Below are 19,709 nucleotides of genomic sequence, written 5' to 3'. Positions count from 1 at the left end.
CACGTGTTCCCACACATAACATGATACTGTCAGAACCCTGTCAATTTAAACTAGACACTAAAACAAGAGAACAATCTGACAGGATCCTGACAGTCTATAGGTGAAAAGAGGTAAATAATATCATACAGGTTTTTGATAACATTCTGACACAATACAAAATACAATCCTTTTTTTTCAACATTTCAACGTTGTTTTGCCTTCACTAAAATACCAGACGCTCCTCAGGGAAACACACAAGACAAGAACAACATCACAGATAAAAACAAGACTAGATAACAAACTCAACCCCAAAAAATAAAACTATAGTGAGACCAAGGGAAAACAAAAGATTAAATAAAACAAAAACTAAACTAGACAAACATAAGTCCAGGGGGGTACACAAGACAATCAGTCCACAGGGGTGCAGCACGTGGACGCAGTTGGGGCAGTGCAAAGTGCGCTGACTTCGGTAGCGCCGAACACGCAGGCTCCGGCTAAGGCTGGGTCGAAAGCTGAGGCTGGCTCCGGATGAGTTCACAGGGACTCTTAAACTGGGGGTCTTCTTCCTCCGCTTAGTTTTTCAGTTTACAATGTCTGTCATCTAAATAGGGATTAGACATAGCGCCAGTGCAACAGGCTTTAAAAGGGGACGAGAGATAAGACTCTCATTGGTTTATTGCACGTTACGCCCAAAACACACCCATTACTCATTAGGAAAATATGGACAACCCTTTTCGACCGTGCGCTTGGCACACAAACCATTTTCCAGTCATTAAATTAGCAGAAGTGGCATCGGACACGCCCATTTATAATGTGCACCGTGCGCTTTAGACAATGCGCTTAGATCGTTTAAATAGGGCCCATGATCTTTCTTTTGAAGTAATGGATTCATTCAGGTATTCACCATTATTACACTTTACTCTGAGTCCTGCAGATGCATTACTCAAAAATATAGCATTATTTATTCACAATGTAAACAAACAATCTAAATTATTATATTTGATCTGTTTATTTAATCTTCTGCTAACCTCAGCAACAAGTTTGGCAACAATGTAAAGAAATACATAACGTAATGAGAAGTCCCCTGTTGTTTTGTTGTAACTAGAGCATCAGAATAACTTCATGTCAAAATGAACAGGAGAAATATGCGGTTACAGGAAACAAAAGCAGATAAAATGCTACTAAGAAACTTCAAAGTCAAGTTTCCAAACTGAACTTTGTGCTTCAAGGTAAATAATAAATGAAGTTTACAGGTAATTTGTTGAAGCTGGTTGATCAAGATTCCTCCAGACTTACACGACTCTGTACATCACTGACAGACTATTTGCTTTTTAAGTTTGCATCGACAAATTTTTTTGTAGCTTTTATCCAACCGTTGACATACTGACAGTGACTTTTATAAATAGACAAAATGTCTATAAAACTGTTTGTTTATTTGTTATTTAAATCTGAAACTAAAATGAATGATATTGTATAAGTTTCCCTACATCAGATTGAGTGTTATAACATTACAAAATCATTATTTTACTCGCTATGTAAATAATATTTTAACCATTTTAACATTATTGTTTAAAAATGAAAGATGAAGAAGATGTCTGTCTTGTGTCAGTAGCATCGCCATGAAAAATAATAAAACCACAGATTGTACAGAAGTAATAATGACTACACGATGATCAGTATTAATAATGTTCTTTATACCCAAAAAAGAAAAGATTTAAAGACAAAACTACAGAAACCTCCAGGTAGTTATGATGCAGAAAAACTCATAAGATATCAAACAGACTCTTTTAAGATCTTCTGCATGATTTAAACAAACATGAGTCTGATGCTCTTTATTCCGGTACTTCATCTGAAGGTTAATGCATTATAAAATGATTAAAATCTTACTCCATACACATGTTATTACTATTGATTATAATAGCTTAGTTACAAAATAAAGAAAACTTTAGAAAGTTATGATCAGAATCACATTAATCAAAATGAGATTAAATGATATGTTAATGTTGTTCATGTTTTCTGGAAGTCTACTGAAGGAAGGTGAAAAAACTCATGAGAGAAACAAACAACACCATCAGAGAAGTACACAGACACGAAGCCCCAGACTTCCTTATTTGATTTGAGATATCTGTAAAGAAGAAATATAATGTTACACAGTGAAATGTTATTGATCCACAAGTAAAATAAATCAGAAAATCATCTGAAATATTCACCTGTTTCTCCATCAGACCCGATCAGAGGACCCATGGATATGGAGGAACTGTCATGGAAATCCAGAGACCTGCGGGCCCTTCGCTGATATCCAGAGACACAGGACTGAGAGAGAGAGAGAGAGAGAGAGAGAGAGAGAGAGAGAGAGAGAGAGAGAGAGAGAGAGAGATTATACAATCAAATTAATGTTTACCAGAGAAACATTATAATCAATCTAATATTTATACTCAAAAACTAAACTACTCAGCATCAGAAACATTACAGTACATAAGTTCTGCTAAAGTTTATAAACTCACAGTTGTGCAGTTATTGTTGGCCAGACAAAGATGAACAGCACAGTGCAGGTAAACTTTAGTGGAGTCTGAGCTGAAGACAAACATCCTGAAGGAGAAACGGCTGGATGTTGAGACACCGTTCTGAAGAATCTTCACTGTGTTATCATGTGGATTTGGACACCTGAGGATAAGGAGGATTATTTATTAAACCCTTTAAATGTCTTTAAACACATTACAGAAAACACAAAGAAATATTTGTCTCTTACTCTCCAGTGATGAGATCCCAGCGCAGACTGTAATCTGGATCATTCACAGGTGTAGCCCAACATGTGTCAATCACTGTCACCAACTGTCGACTGTCAACCCCATCAACACGAACCTCAACAAAAATCTCCTGGTTGAGTTCTGCATCCACACTACCATTGAAGGGCCGAGAAAACCCAACATCATGATATGGGATCATTCGGACCTGATACATCCCATGACCAGCAGGAAGGGTCTTGTACACAACACTGGGAAAATAACAACATAGATCGGTTATAATGCGATATAGTCGTGTTTCATTCTTCTATATTGATTGTCTTTTATATGTGTAGCAAAGTAGAGTCTCACCTCTCCAGTGGGTTGATTTCAATCATAGAAAGTGTTTGGATTTGTGGGTAAGCACAGCTGAAAGATATCTGCAGATTTCTCTCTCTGCTGATGACGTCTCCAGATGACTGACGTCCACTCAGAATAAAGTTCTCATAGATGATATCAGTGCCATTGGCCTGTGGATTACAAACATTTACATTTAGATATTAATACAAATAAATCAACTATAATAAACATGTAATCAAATAAAACACACAGTGGTAAACTGTGTATAGTTATTATAGTAGTACTGAATATAATTGGGCTGAGGGGGATGGCAACAAAATCTAGCTGTTTCACACAACGTGTAAATGATTCACAATAGCGGTTTTTAAACTTGAAATACTAACTGCAACATAATTAAAAAAAAAATTCATTTTATTAAAAACTTGCAAAATATTATATTATACTTGTTATATTTCTTCCACTTTTATCTACTTACAGTATATATAGTCAACTGAATTAAAGTAATATCTACAATAGCTTTCATAAATGCTTTGTTTTACATTTAATTTAGTAAATAATTTACTTTACTCAACAGGAAGTCAATAATTCAGATTACTGAGGATAAGTCTTAACAGATTGGTGTCTTTATTAATGTAAGCCTGTCTGTGAAAACATGGTGAAAACCCAGCTAAAGTCTTTTATTTTGAGATGTTTTCTATTTTAAAGTGATTCGCTGAGCTCCAAATGATTCACTGAGCTCCGAGAGATTCGCTAAGCTTTGAGTGATTCACTGAGCTTGCTAAAATCACCCATCCCTACTGTACAGATATTGGCCCTCATTTATCAAAAGTACGTACACCAAATTTCCAGCGTACACCTGGCGTACACCCAAAACCACGGTGACTTTTAGATTTATCAATATGGACGTTGGCGTACGGCACGCTCAAATCCTACGCCTGCTCAGGAGGTGGTGTACGCACATTTTGAGTTAGTGCAGAAATGCGCAAACACTTCCTAACACCACAAAACGCACTGACAAACTAAAATATATGATATATTATGACCCACTGTAAAAAAAAAAACATAATACTTACAAACTTCAGTGTTTATTTTTATGCAACATGGACTTCAATGTTTAATTTGAGAGACTTTACCAAAGCATTTGATTTGTATGCATATGTATTCCTTCAGTTGAGAGCCTGGGCGCTTTACCTGACGTTTCAGGGCAAAGCATGTGAGCAGAGCGGAGCATTGAGCGGTGCGGTAATATTACCATCAAAGCGCCTTTCTAAAAAGTCCGCTCGCTCAGCACCGCTCGTTGAACCCAGAACGCCCTTTGATAATTTGCTAGTTCGAGAATCTGTAAAAACGTCTAGCAATAAGTTGTGGAATTCAAGCCTTATACATAAATGTAAAGTAAAAATCAAAGTTAAGGTTGGACAGGAAGAAAACATTAAAAGGAAGTGCGGAGAGACTGTAAAAGTTAGCATATATTCATCCTGGAATCTGAAGCGGCACATTGCAAGAAAGCACAAGGATGTGCTACGAAAACATGGTAATAATGCATCAAATGGTAAGCTAGTTACATACCATTCGATGATAAATAAATAGCTACACATGAATAGGTAAAGTAAAATGTTTGTGTTGAATGGAGCCATAAATCCGATCATGATGACATGCGGACAAAATCATGGCCACGAATTATCTTTTATGCTACATATGGACACTTCTTTTTCTTATTTAGTTTAAAGTATGGCCATAAATATAAAATTCGTTCCCAATATTCAACAGTTTGTTCCTTGGAATTAATTATTATAATATTTCGTAATTACTATTACAATTATTATTACTTCAAATCATGAATTAGTCTAGTAAAACATGTGGATGTCGTGGAAACAAATTGTTAATTTGAATTATATCCGGAGCTCCGTATCAAACTGGATCTTAGCTAACAAATAACTGTATGTAAATACAGAAAAACACACTACAAAAGTTACTACATCATTTTAAAATATTATTTTAAAAAAACTTAACCGAACCATTAAGCAGACATATAATTTAGATGTAGGCAACATTAAATAATAATAATAATAATAATAATAAATCATTATTCTTCTAAATATCAATTAAGCGTCATTAATAATAAAAATAATAATACAAATATTACAAAACGTCATGCAATTATTAATGTGTTTTTAATCCCGCTCTTTAAACTCCCAAATAAAACAATTTTGTTTCTTTCCACTTCCCTGGTTTCTCGTCTTTGCCGTCTTCCATGTGTCAATGTCGTAAAATGAGGGCGTGGGGGAGGTGGAGACTTGAATTTATATGGGCGTGTTATTCTAATGACGATCGTTTTCAGCCGCCGCATTTATGAAGGGCAGATATTGCGTACACCTGAATTTCAGAGGTACGCACAGCTTCATAAATCAGGCGGTGAGACGAGTGTAAGCATAATCTTACGCCAACATATACGCCCGTTTCTACGCAAGAATGATAAATAAGGGCCATTGAGTCTTACCATAAGATTTGTACCACAGTTGTGTCCATTGTTATCAAAACTAAACTCCACTCGGCCGTTCTGGATGGTTCCTCTGCATCTGGGATCATTGAGATGCAGGTCGCTTGCTGGAAAACCAGCTTCAAAGAGTTGACAGCGAGATATAGATATATTTCCTGTACTGCTCTCACAGGTTTCAGTGATATCTGAAAGATAAAAAATGATCGTCAGCATTAGAAAATAAAGTTTTATATTAGAACTGTTGAGAAATGATTCTAACCAAAAGAGTCAGGATCAGATCTGGTTTGGTTGTTTTTGCAGAAACAGCCGTAAACACCGCTCAACTCTCCACAATATTCATCTTCAGTACAGTTGAGTGAAGCACACGGATCAGTGGGAACTGAGAGGAGAACAAATATGAGATGAGAGAGATGGATTTATACAACACACAGATACAGTCTTACATTCTGAGTCCTATTCATTTGTCAATAATAAAGTTTAAGGTAGGAAAGAAATCCCAGAAAGTGCATATGAGTAAATTGTTTACCTGCACAGTAAGCAGCACAGTACAGTGGTTTGACAAACTCATAAACGTAGTAATTTCCTGGACAGGCTTTGACTTGTATGGGATGAGATTCATAACCACAGCAGTTGTTCCATTCAGACATACAGACGTGTCGTCTGACCACTCCATCTTCCAGCTGTGGATGAGCTCCATTGAGTGACAGTGGGTAATAAGTGCCACACATCCCATACGAAACACATGATTCTGGCATCTGAGCACTCTGACCATTGAGGAAAAGTCTGTACCAGCCGTTCCAGTTGACGTTATAATCGCAAGGGCTAAAGTAGTTGTTGTAGGGTTCATAATAATTGTAGTAGTTATATACAGAATTATCAGTGGATCTCCAGGACTGATCCAGACTGGTGTAGCTGTAACAGGGGTCGACACTTGGAGTGCTATAAACAACTATTATGAGTAAACATAGAGAGAGTGCATTAATAAATGTAGATTATACTGGATACACATATAAAATTGCTTTCAGAAAAATAATACATGTAGGCTACAGAATCTTTAATAAAGTCATAAAGTCTATAAACACATTGAATGTACCTGCACAATATGTAGGGAGTGGGATCTCTAGATTTGGTCTGGTGAATTTATAAACATAATAATCTCCAGGACAAGCTTTGACTTGGATTGGGTTTGATGTGAAACGACTGCACTGTTCATAATAAGAGCCGTAGACTTCACGAGTAACAACTCCATCTTCTACTCCAGGATGAGAACCAGCAAGCCACAGAGAACTATAACCTCCACATGTCATATAAGGAACACACCAGTCAGGTATTTGAGCGCTTGATCCATTCAGGAAGAGTCGATACCAGCCATGCCATTTTTCAGTGGTGTCATCATGTCCAGTTATATATCCATACCAATACCAGTAATCCTGTGTGTCTCTCCAGTAGTCGTCCAGTATGTCATAGCTTAAGCATGGATCACCTGAGATCAAAATAAAGTTATATTTTAACAAGAGACTTGATGTCACCGAGCAATTGGCATATCATAAATTTTATTAAAAAAAAACTATAATAAAAAAAACTAAATTAGATATTTTCATAGTTATTACTCAGTTAAATTGATTGTCTGATATGTGTCTGGAAGCTCAGCAGAGCTGCAGAGAAAACCTCTCACATCAATTCATTAATGCATGTCACTGCTCAGCAATTTCAAATACAACACATTAACTTTTTTAGCTGTCAATAAACTCAAACAAGCTCAGAACAGAAGGGTGTGATGTACTACGGCGGCTTGTCTCACAAAGACGTGTGTTTGCCTGAATGTGGCTGCACAGACCAAATTGGCGTATTACATCAAAGTAATATTAGAGTGATTTGAGAACAATGTCAAGTCAAAACTAGCCTGCATAAGGTGTATATTACACATGCTTTTTATTGAAACCTACCCGGAGTGGTGGTGGATCCAGTAAATATAGCTGGAGTTGTGGAAATCACCTCTGAAGTAGTGTTAAGATCTAAAGAGAAAAAGTAATTATAGACAAGACTACAATAACTTTGAAGTATTTGAAAAAGTGGGAAATGTTATACCTGTGCAGTATCCTGAACACCAGTTTATTGGTTTCACAAGTTCATAGACATAGTAATCTCCTGGACAGGCTTTAACTCTGATGGGTTTTGATTTGTACTCACAGCAACCACCCCAATAACTTGACCCACAGACCTCACGGATCACCACCCCATCTTCTATCTGAGGATGAGGACCATTGAGTGACAAACCGAGGTCTGTATTACAGCTGTATCCATTAACACAGCTCTCTGCCAATTGGATGTTCATCCCATAATGATAAAGTCTGTACCAGCCATTCCAGGAGTTAGAGTCATCACAAATGTACAATCCACTTTCAGTTGTTGCTCTCCAGGGACGATCCAGAGACTCATAGTTGTAACAGGGATCATTGATGATGCTGCTGAATGCAACTGACATGAAGAAAAGCACCATTAGAATAATTAGGATTCATTTATATTATAAATACACATAAAACACACAGAACACATGCTGTGTGTTGAAGTGATACTCATTATTTGTTTGAAACATAAAGTTAACTGACAAATTTCCTAGTCTGTACTCTACTTCCTTGACAAATTCAGAATATCTTTCACTGTGCTTCACTTTAAATCTTTTAATGCACATTTAACTCCTCATATTAGTAAAAAAAATTATATATATATATATATATATATATATATATATATATATATATATATATAAACATCACAAGAGTTAGATCTTTACCTGCACAGTATGAAGGCATTGACAGTGACACATTTGGTGTGACGAGTTCATAGACATAATAATCTCCTGGACAGGCTTTGACTTGAATGGGGCTGGATCTGAACTGACCACACTGGTTGTAGTACCACATATAATTTCCCACAACCTCACGGGTCACCACTCCATCTTCAGGTCTTGGATGAGAACCATTGAGATACAGTCCAGCATAACCACCACATCCGATATTATTCACACACCATTCAGACATCTGAGCACTTGTTCCATTCAAATACAGTCGATACCAGCCGTTCCACTGAACAGTAGTGTCATCATGATCATAGTACTGGTATGAGCTTTGGTGTATGTCTCTCCAATAGTCATCAATAGCGTTGTAATTATTGCACGGGTCAGAGCTGACTGTTGTAGATACTGAGAACAGAATGAAAGTCATGAGAGGGTAGACATTCACTGACTCTTGAAAGTGACCACAAACAAAGGGGTTTACTAAGACTTCTAAACATTTAAAATATCTAAAATTATCTTTATTTGCATGTTTTCTGAGAGATCGTTGCTTTAATAATTCACAAAAAAATGCTGTTTTTAAAATGAATTATAAAGATTAAAAATTAATCGATTAAAAAACATAATTTAAAAGGTCTAACATACATATTAATGCAGAGTTTTATTGTAGGCTAAATAAACAGCATTCAGATCGTTTAACCCCGATCTCAGCGAGACATGTCATTTGACGTGGGTGTGGATGGCGGCTAGCCCTTCACAGCCTTACGCGAACTGGAAACAAACTTTAAACAATTTTTTCACAGCACGTAATATGTATGAACATGAATGTAAAAATATCCTGCAACTGTTTCTGCCATGAACTTCTCTCGGCGTCTTATAGTGACATCATGTGGTAAACATTGAGGTAGGAGGAAAGATATTTAACTTCATTATATCCAAAATTCGAATCGTCTGGAACGCAGCATATTGATACCTCCCAGACAACTCTGATTTTTGTATTTTTTACCTCAATCCGGAAATTATGTCTAAAACCCAGAACGTTTGTTATTAAACACTTTAAGGGCTCTATCATACTCCCACTGCATTGCAAGTGTCTTTTGCTAGTTTCAACACGGCACATTTATAATTTCCGTTTAGCGCCACATTGTTTAAGTAGCAAATGCATTTGCACCCATGGGCTTTCTGGTTTGAAAATGAGGTGTGTTCGGGCGCATTGTTGGCGCATTGCTATTTTGTTTTTGCTATATAATGAGCGCGTAAGTAATATGCGACTATAAACATGCATTTGCTTATCACATGGATGAGCAGCAGCACATAAACGTTTAAAAAAATGAAAAATCTAAGGATTAAAATGTTAAAGATTATTATTGAGTCTCTTGGACATAAATGAAGATTGACTATGATACATTAGAAGGGGTTAAAAGCAGCTTCACCTGTAAATAAATGTTTTGCATTAATCAAATGAAAATCTATTGCATCTATTTTTAAATGTTTTTTTTAATGCTACCCACCGATTTATTGTATATGATGACTTTTTACTTGTGGATATGATGAAATGTAATGCTTTTCAAAGCACTCAAGGGACTGTTCGAGTGTTGAAGGCTCTCCAAACGTTTGAAAATTCTTTGGGCTCTATCATACACCCGAAGCAATGCAGCGCAATGCGTGTCTTTTGCTAGTTTCAACCCAGCGCAATGATCATTTTCACGTTAAGCGCCACGTTGTTTAAATAGCAAATGCATTTGCGCCCATTTTTGCGCCCATGGGCATTCTGATCCAGGGCTGGGTTTCCCGATAACGATTGAACTTAAGAGTGCTTTCTACGAGCTACTTAACAAACATTCATTGTTCCTTTACGTGCGTTTCCCAAAGATGCACGTATAGCCATTGTTCGCAGCTGGGTTTTTAGTGCCACTTACGAGTCGCTTTCCGCTTGTCAAGTGCTGAAATGTCACCAATAGAATGATTCGAATTTGTAGCAGAAGCTTGTTTAGGCTAATGATCTTTAGCCGATGTGCACTAATATTTTTAATATTATTATTCATTATTGTTCAATGACTTGTTTTATGAAATGTTTTAATAATTTGTGCATAATGAAATATTCTATTCCGTATTTAGTTAGGTCCCACCGCGAAATGCCTTCTGCCTTTTATATTATAGTTTAGATAATTATTATTATTATTTGTTTTTATTATCTATGTTTATTTATTATTATGGATTATTGCATTGTACTGTAATTTATTTGGTTTCTTTAATTAGATGCCATTTCCCTTCAAATTTTTTTTAGATGAATTATAGCAGCAATCGGTAGGAACCATTTATCAATTTGCTAGTACCAACTTTTACCAAAATACAAAAAATACTTTTACCAACTTGTACCAAATACGTTTTTCTTGTTTATTAATTTATGTTTAGTCGTTTAAATTTGATTTCCCATTTGATTTTTTTTAATATATTATATTATATATTTAATATAAAATAAACAAAGAAGAACCCAATAAATAAATATAGCATACATTTAAAACATTACATTATCGTCATTGCAGGAGTGCAATATGCTGGTTGTCCTGCAGGTGCAGGTGACCTTGTAGCTCTGTTGTCTTACGATGCACTTATGAATTAACGATTACTCCAGAGCACTCATAGATCTACGATGATTTTCAAGTGCTACTTAAGTTACAAAGCTTTTGGGAAACGGCCCGTAATTCTAAGATGATTCGTACGATCGTTTTTATGATCTACTTAGCCTTACGATGCTTTTGGGAAACCCGGCCCAGGGCTGGACTGGCATACCGGGCACTTGGGGGCCGGTTGATATAATATGATTTTTAATTGGCCAACGACCGGCCCATTAAGAAGGAACAGAGGCCCATTGGTTCATTTTCCATACTGACACTGGGTTGGCCCAATCATCTCTTAACAAGCTCCACCCCTTCCAAGTATCATACACACTATCATACATCTCACACTATTTTTGTATGACCAGCCCATAACACTAGTAATTCACGCAACGCGGCCCGTTGCTTTCTTTCTTTCTGTTTTTAAGTAATTCATTAAAGGTAGATTCCGAAGCCGCCGCCAGGCGCCGCCATTTGCGCCAATTAGAAGTTCAGCCGCAGCCAGCCAATTATTTCCTAAGCCAAATTGAGCTGCCAGCTGATAAAGTTTGGCTGAGCCGGCTAGAATTATTTGTATCATATAATAATTCTATCACATAGAGACATACACACACAAAATATATAAACAATACACAAGATCTATTTTCAGACTGGTTTCATAACAGCACAGTCTTGTGCTCGCTCGTTGCTATAATACACAGAGGCCGTTTCTAAATCCAAAGGTTGCAGCCTACGGAGGTCGCATATGCAGGCTGCAAACGTCATCAAGCCTGGTTTATTTAAGTTAACTGAGCATTACATTCACAAGCCATACGCATATTACATCAATTTACGATTAACTAAGAATAAGAATACGTCTTGATGACGTATGCAGCGTAAAAATGCGATCTCTGGATGCTGTAGTCTTCGGATTGGGAAACGGCCAAAGACTCACAGTGAATTGACGACCAATTAAAATTGCTCGTTTTCCGTAAAGAATAAGCGATGCATTTTTTTCTCGCACTGAGGTGAAATGGTGGAAAGAAGCAAGCAAGGTAATTTTGATCTTACTTCTCACATACTTTCCTAATTCCTACATACTTTTTTTTACTTAGACCTACCCAGACTTTTGTTAAATCTTCAGGGCACGGTTGTACAAACATCTGAATCAAAGATTAATGTTATTCTGGAACGGAGAGATTTATAGCACTGAACTTGATATTACTGCAGTAACAAAACACCGTTTCCACATTGCTAATTCACGACACATGCTTCAGTATACATTGAAGTAAAATGTGCAAAACTTTGTCCAAAATAATACTGATAACCGTGTGTGTTTATATTACAGTTTTTCTCAGTCTCATTTTCTCATTGCTTGGAAAGATTGAGATCTAGTTAATCAGTATAACACAGACATCTGTAGACATGTAGAGGCAGCTTCAGCCATCTGCAGCTTTGAAAAGTTTGGCGGCTGCAGCAGGCATTAAGGTTTTTGCTGATCCGGCTAGCCAGCCAATAACTTCATCAGCCAGCCATTATTCTCAAAACAAATGGCTTTGGGCTCTAATTAATGGCGCTAAAAGACGTGGTTGCAATGTACTGCATTTTCCAAAAAAAGTTAACGTAAGATGTTTTTTTTTTTTCGGACAGACCGGCCCAGGAGACACCTAATCAGCAGCCCATTTTTTATTTGACATTTGGCTAGCCCAATCACAACTTTTCGGGCTTTTTTATGAAGCATGCAGCGTCAGTGTGCATCTGTCAAAATAAGGGACGACTGAGAACCGAGCTGACACTGTTGTTAGATATCCTCTTAATAAAACGCAGTCAAAAACACAAGTGCTAGACCAATGACTGTTTGCAAAATGACAGTGATTACACTGCAATAAAATACAGTGTGGGCAGAATTATCAGGTAACGACATAAACTCTTGATAACAGTTTTTATCAAACATATTTTACTCATTTCAAACCAAATTAATCTTAATAACTACCATTCATTTTGTAAATAAAGCATTTATAAGTAATACATTATTGTTAATGATGGCTGGCTGGAGAAAAAAGCACCTTATATTCAAGTGTGCAAAATTATGAGAATATTAATTATTTTCTTTTACATTTGAAATGGGCCAAAAAAAGTTTAACACACACACACTGGGAATTCATTATTTGATGTCCATAAGAAAGATGCCATGCATGGAAATTGCTAAATTGAGGTTTAGACAAGAAATCCTGATTCGGGCAGTAAGGTCATAAAATAGGATGAAAGGAAAATACAGTATATATACAAAAAGGAATGTTAGTTATTAGAATTACTATGGTTTGGAATTGGTAAAAGGTTTTCAGAAAAAAAAACGTGATCAAAACATTCTGCACACACTATAACGGGACTCGTGGCTCTGCCGTGAGACTGTGACTTGATTGTAACGTTTATCAGGTCTCAGTGTTATCATAAGGTGGTCAGAATGGTTAGTTTAAACATTGTGCTCACTCACTGTCTAAGACAATTAGCAGATTTTTAAAACCTGCAAAGCCTTTTACATTTTTATAATGTCATGTGTCAGCTCTTATAGTTTTCTACTTAATCATTATGGAGTTGGTAGTCAAGATTGCACAAAGATTTGTGATCCTATGTAGTGGGCCGGTCTGGGCCAAAATGCCAGGGCCAATTTTTCGTCCCAGATCGACCCTGTTCTGATCTAAAAACGAAGTGTGTTCAGGCACATTGTTGACGCGTTGCTATTTTGAGGCAACTAAAATAGACTACGCCATTGACCTACAAAAACAATATGTTTTTGGCTTTTAAAGGTTTTAATACAAAAAAATTTAAGTTTCAATAAAAATTTAAACAACTGTAAGGGTTTTTGTCTTGTTTTCTGTTTGTTTTTGTTATTAGGACTTTTATTCTGACACCCTGTTCTGTTCAGGCTTTTATTTTAAAATATCATCATGCCATGCTTCACTTCCCACTTCCTGTTTGTCTAGCATAAAGCCACTTCCTTTTGATCATATCACTGCTGATTATTACTTAGCCTGTCTGTATCTATACGTTTATCTGTTTTACCTGTATCTTGTTCTTTGTCTGCCTGTTTTTGACCCGAGCCTGATATCTGGATATAGATTGTTTTCTGCCTGCCCTGACCTTTTGCCTGTTTATTGGATTACGTTTTGGATTGCCCGTTACTGGATGTGTTTGCCTGCCCTTTTGGGATTTACTTCAATAAACCTCTTTTGCACATGGATTCATCTCTCCTTCGCTTTCTTTAAAGCACCCACGTTACAACAACACAATTTTTAACATCAATCTTAAACTGGGCGTCTTCTTCCTCCGCTTAGTTTTTTTAGTTTACAAAGTCCGTCATCTAAATATGGATTAGACATAGCGCCAGTGAAACTGGCTTTTAAAGGGGATGAGAGATAAGACTCTCATTGGTTTATTGCACGTTATGCCCAAAACACACCCAATACTCATTAGGAGAATATAAACAACCCTTTTAAAGTGTACGCTCGGCGTACAAACCATTTTCCCGTCATTAAATTAGCAAAAGCGGCATCAGACACGCCCGTTTGGACTGTGCACCATGTGCTTTAGACAATGCGCTCAGATCATTAAAATAGGGCCCTAAATGTTTCAATCAGTGGCGTAGCGTCTGGGCATGCAGGGTATGCACGTGCAAATGGGCCCGGGCCAATAGGGGGCCCGCCCCAGCTTTAAATTAACTGTTACAGTGTAATTATACATTTAAGTACTAAGTAATAATCATTAATAACATGTACTTACTATAGGGTTGGGGTTAGGATTAGGGTTTGGTTTAGGGTTAGTTGCATGTAATTATGCATAATTAACTGTTATTACTATAATAATTACATGTAACATGTGTAATAAAGACACCGTAAAATAAAGTGTTACCCATTTTTTTTTCAATTTTTTTTTTATTTGTGGCTGCAATAAATATATTTTTGTATGCATATCATGTGTAGTGATTTCTAATTTCTCCATAATGTCTAATTTCTCCGTCATTTCTTGTTTGCAGGGCTGGACTGGGACAAAAAATTGGCCCTGGCATTTTGGCCCACACCGGCCCACTACATAGGATCACAAATCTTTGTGAAATCTTGACTACTTACTCCATATAATGATTAAGTAGAAAAGTATAAGAGCTGACATGTGACATTACAAAAATGTAAGCGCTGTAAAAGGCTTTGCAAGTTTAAAAAATCTTAGCCAGTGAGGGTGCAATGTTTAAACTAACCATTCTGACCACCTTATGATAACACTGAGACCTGATAAATGTTACAATGAAGTCGCAGTCTCACGGCAGAGCCAAGAGTCCCATAACAGTGTGTGCAGAATATTTGATCACTTTTGAGCACCTTTTACCAATTCCAAACAACAGTAATTTTAACAACTAACATTCGTTTTTGTGTATATTTTTCTTTTCATCCTATTTTATGACCTTGCTGCCCGAATCAGGATTTCTTGTCTAATGCTCACACCTCAATTTTGCAATTTCCATGCATGGCATCTTTCTTATGGACATCAAATAATGAATTTCCAGTGTGTGTGTTAAACCTTTTTTTAATCCATTTTAAATGTAAAAGAAAATGTGCCTACCTGAATATAAGGTGCCTTTTTCTCCAGCCAGCCATCATTAACAATAATGTAAAACTTATAAATGCTTTATTTACATAATTACTGGTAGTTATTAAGATTAATTTGCTTTAGAATTAGTAAATATGTTTGATAAAAACTGTGATCAAAAGTTTGATGTAGCTACCTAATAATTCTGCCCACAGTACTGTATTTTATTGCAATGTAATCACTGTCATTTTGCAAACAGCCATCGGTCTACCACTTGTGTTTTTGACTGCGTTTTTATCAAGAGGATATCTAACGAAAGCAGTTCTGCTTACCGCACGTCAATTTGCTTCTCATGCACACTGACGCTGCGTGCTTCATAAAACAGCCCGAAAAGTTGTGATTGGGTTAGCCAAATGTCAAATAAAAAAGAACCAATGGGCTGTTGATTAGGTGTCTCCTGGGCCGGGCTTTCAGAAAAAAATCTTACGCTAACCTTTTTGGTAAAATGCAGTACATTGCGACCGCGCCTTTTAGCGCCATTAATGAATTATGTGAAAACAGAAACAAAGAAAGAAAGCAACGGGCCGAAAAAAATCATATAGGCTATCCACCGGCCCCCAAGTGCGTCGGCCCAACGGGCATTTGCCCGATATGCCAGATTACCAGTCCAGCCCTGCTTGTTTGCGTTTATTATTTTTTTACACTCCGCGGCTGCCGTAGACTACTACGCCATCATTTTTTTCCATGACGCATTGCCGCGAAAAAAAAAAAGAAAACACAGTGTGAGAGGTTAATATAGCGGCAATCTACATGAACATTAAGGATGGACAAATATAAACATAAAACTGGGGCCTTAAAGAGAAAAGAGAAGGCAGAGAAGTTAGTCACGCGTCAAAAACTACCCATTTCGTTTTTCTTTATTTAAATCTACCCTTTAAAGTAAAAAAAGTAAAGTACAAATATTTGACTACATTATTAAAAGTATATGTTGTTAACAGACCTGCGCGCCACAGTTAACGGGCAAGGTTGGGGGGGGGGGCTTTGGCTTAAGGAGACCCGTAGATTTTTTTTGCCAATAGGCCCGGGACTGACTTGCTACGCCACTGGTTTCAATGTTACGAAGTCAATTGTTACATTAAAGTTTTAATGCTAATTTATTCAAACATTATTTCTGGTTTTGAGGTGGGAAATATATGAACAACATTCAATGGTCGTGACTCGTGTTCATTGAATGTTAATTCACGGCAATCTTGCTTTAACTCTGAAACACTGGGTGAATGAAAGATAGACCTACTAAAAATAATAAATATATAAAAATAATGTATAAACTTGTTTGTATTTATAAAATTAAGCTTGGCAAACAGAACTGCATTTTATGTTTAATAATGAAACCAAAGTAATAATAACACTCAAATATTAAATTCAAATATTTGGATTATTATTTTTATTATTTATATATAATTTAATCTCACTGTATTTTAAAATGTTTTAATCAACTAATAATTTATACAATTAATGACTCATTGACTTTTGTTTCAGTTTAAATTTGAAGAAAAAACTTGAAATAAATAATTTGTTGCTGTAAAATTAAAATGCAAAATTAAAAGCAAAAACAACAAAAATTTAATTTTGTCCAGTTACAGTAAATAAGAATGTTTATTAGTCTTTTGAAACAAAACTCTGTTTTGGACTGGTAAAAAATAACAAAGTTTAATTTCAAATGGAAAATCAACAACACTTTTTCAAAAATAATATTTTTTAACATAATATATATTTTTAAGAATGTTTCATATTTGAAACCCCATTTAAACAATTTGTATTGTATTGACAATGGTTAGCAAGGAAACAAAATATGAAATAAATGTCATTACAGTAAAGATTATATAAAGTGTAGAAATTTGATTACAGTACCTGTTGTTTGTTCAGTTGTTGTTCCTTCTCTGATTAATCCATCTGTTGATTATTGATTATTTCACCGTTAAAATATAACAAGGTTTAATTTTAAATGGAAAATCAACAATACTTTTTTTTAATTATATTTGAACAATATTTTTTAAAGAATGATTAATATGATTGTTAATAACCCCCTTTAAACAACATTTCTTTGACTAGCAAAGGAGAGCACGTAAATGTCATTACAGTAAAGATTATATTAAGTGTAGAAGATTGATCACAGTACCTGTCCATTGTCCATTGATTATTTCACCTGTTGAATACAAAATATGTGTAATGATCATAAGTTATAATATTTGAAAATAATACTTTACATGTTTTAATCATTTTCAAACACAAGACAGATTAATCAGTTGTGTATATAAAGATGTGTTAAACACTCACCGTTAAACAGCACCAGTAGACACACAGACAATGAGATTAAAAACCTCATTGTGACAAACCTGCACCTGCACACACATCATGTTTGTATATTTAATACACTGTTTAAAGAAATTTATTTTACACCGATTCATTAAAAATAATAAAGTAAAAATGATGAGAATTAAATTAACCTGTGATGAAAAGCTACTGCAGAGCAAAATCACTGAGTCTCTCTTCAACAGATGAAGCAGAACAGTGACGTGACAGGTGTTCAAATCTGTGTTTTATACATAAATCTGGGTGGAGATTTACTGGAACCATAGACAATCACTCAACAATACTTTAAATACTTTCACTTCATAAGACAAAGACTTTTGTTATTTAAAGTTTGCTTCCTTGTTCTTTGTCTTGGCATGAATAAAGGTGATTGAATAAATAAATAAGGTACTAATTCCTACACAAACACACAAATATTTACCATTGAAGGTTATCAGGCTTACTTTGTTTGTCATTATAAACCTGTAATAACCTATGTAGAGTTAAAGCACATCTATTTAATTATCTCTTTTAATTTTATAAAAGCTTTCAATCTTGTAAATAAGTATTGTTTTAAAGAAACGTTATAGGAAATCTAACCACACATGTCAGCACCGCAGGCGTCCACACAGACACAAACAACTCACATAAACTCTTCATCATCATCATGCTGTCTGTCAGAAGATATGATTTAGGTCTGATTAAAATGACAATAAAGCGACTCTGAAACTGATCCCTTCAATCCTCAAGTGAACAAAGCAAATGCAGAGGAAATCATGTATGCATTTACCAAATGTTAACTGTTACTAAATAATGTTTTTATTAAAAAAATATATTTAAAAATTTTCTGCCTATATTATGTGATTAATCAGTAAGGTCTTGTTAATGATCTGCAGAAACATCATTTTTCTTATGAAGTAATCATTCAGGATTCTGATCTTGAAAAGTAACTAACCCCACATTCAATGATATTCACCATTATTACCCTTTATTACTCTGTTTGTGTCTTTCACTTTCTAAAAGTCAGTTTTTTTATGATCAATTGCTAATATGATACACATGAAATGTAAATGTACCAATCTAATACCTAACAAATAAAATGTGTCAGAAACTGATTTAGCCTCTTATTAATATTGATACATAAGTTACTTGAAACTACAACAAACTGCTTTATGAAATCCATTTCTTTATGTACGCTCATTCGAGTTGTTTGTGCAGCTGTGTGTGTTTTGTGCATGCATTATTCAAAAATATAACATTATTTATTCACAAATATTTAGCAGATATATAAATATACTATATAGTTGCATGTTTCTTTACAAACAATCTTTTAAATGTTGTATTTAATCTGCTTTGGTTTAACCTCAACAACAAGTTTGGCAACAATGTAAAGGACATAAAGAAACAAGTCCCTGTTGTTTACTTGTAACTATAGCATCAGAATTCAATTGTGATGTACATTATGTTTTCTTTGCTTGTGTGGTTAAAGTTCATGGTTAATTGTGGTTTCAAATGAACAGAAAAAAAAATATGTGCTTACTTCAAGAAACAAAAGCAGATAAAAATGCTGCTAAGCAACTTCAATGTAAAGTTCCCAAACTGCAGTTTTTGCTGCCAGTTAAACAATAAATGAAGTTTACAGGTAATTGTTGAAACTAGTTGATCAAGATTCCTCCAGACTTACACGACTCTATACAGCATTGTGACAAACTATTTGCTTTTTAAGTTTGCACTGAAACATATCTGTTTTGTAGATTTTACCCAACCATTGACAGACTGACAGACACTTCTTGGTTTTATCAAAATCCATTTTGATGTTAAAT

At 35.4% G+C, this 19,709-nt stretch overlaps 1 protein-coding gene across 1 annotated transcript; it reads right to left on the bottom strand.

The window, feature by feature from the left end:
- Nucleotides 1-969: 969 nt before the first annotated feature.
- On the bottom strand, nt 970-18,130 carry LOC135743118 (uncharacterized). Its single transcript, XM_065260672.2, has 16 exons — nt 18,042-18,130; nt 17,872-17,936; nt 17,714-17,740; nt 17,446-17,487; nt 8,357-8,764; nt 7,651-8,040; nt 7,509-7,577; nt 6,656-7,045; nt 6,089-6,511; nt 5,822-5,941; nt 5,563-5,747; nt 3,075-3,232; nt 2,729-2,974; nt 2,484-2,643; nt 2,190-2,292; nt 970-2,104 (listed from the first exon to the last, which is right to left on the bottom strand). The coding sequence occupies exons 2-16, from the start codon at nt 17,918-17,920 to the stop codon at nt 2,004-2,006; spliced, it is 2,871 nt and encodes a 956-aa protein (XP_065116744.1). The 5' UTR covers nt 17,921-17,936; nt 18,042-18,130; the 3' UTR covers nt 970-2,003.
- Between the last annotated feature and the right edge of the window lie 1,579 nt (nt 18,131-19,709).

The sequence above is a fragment of the Paramisgurnus dabryanus genome, chromosome 1 (assembly GCF_030506205.2).
Source record: "Paramisgurnus dabryanus chromosome 1, PD_genome_1.1, whole genome shotgun sequence".
NCBI lineage: Eukaryota > Metazoa > Chordata > Actinopteri > Cypriniformes > Cobitidae > Paramisgurnus > Paramisgurnus dabryanus.
The sequence above is the reverse complement of the archived record's forward strand: the minus strand, read 5'-3'. Positions and strand labels throughout refer to the sequence as shown.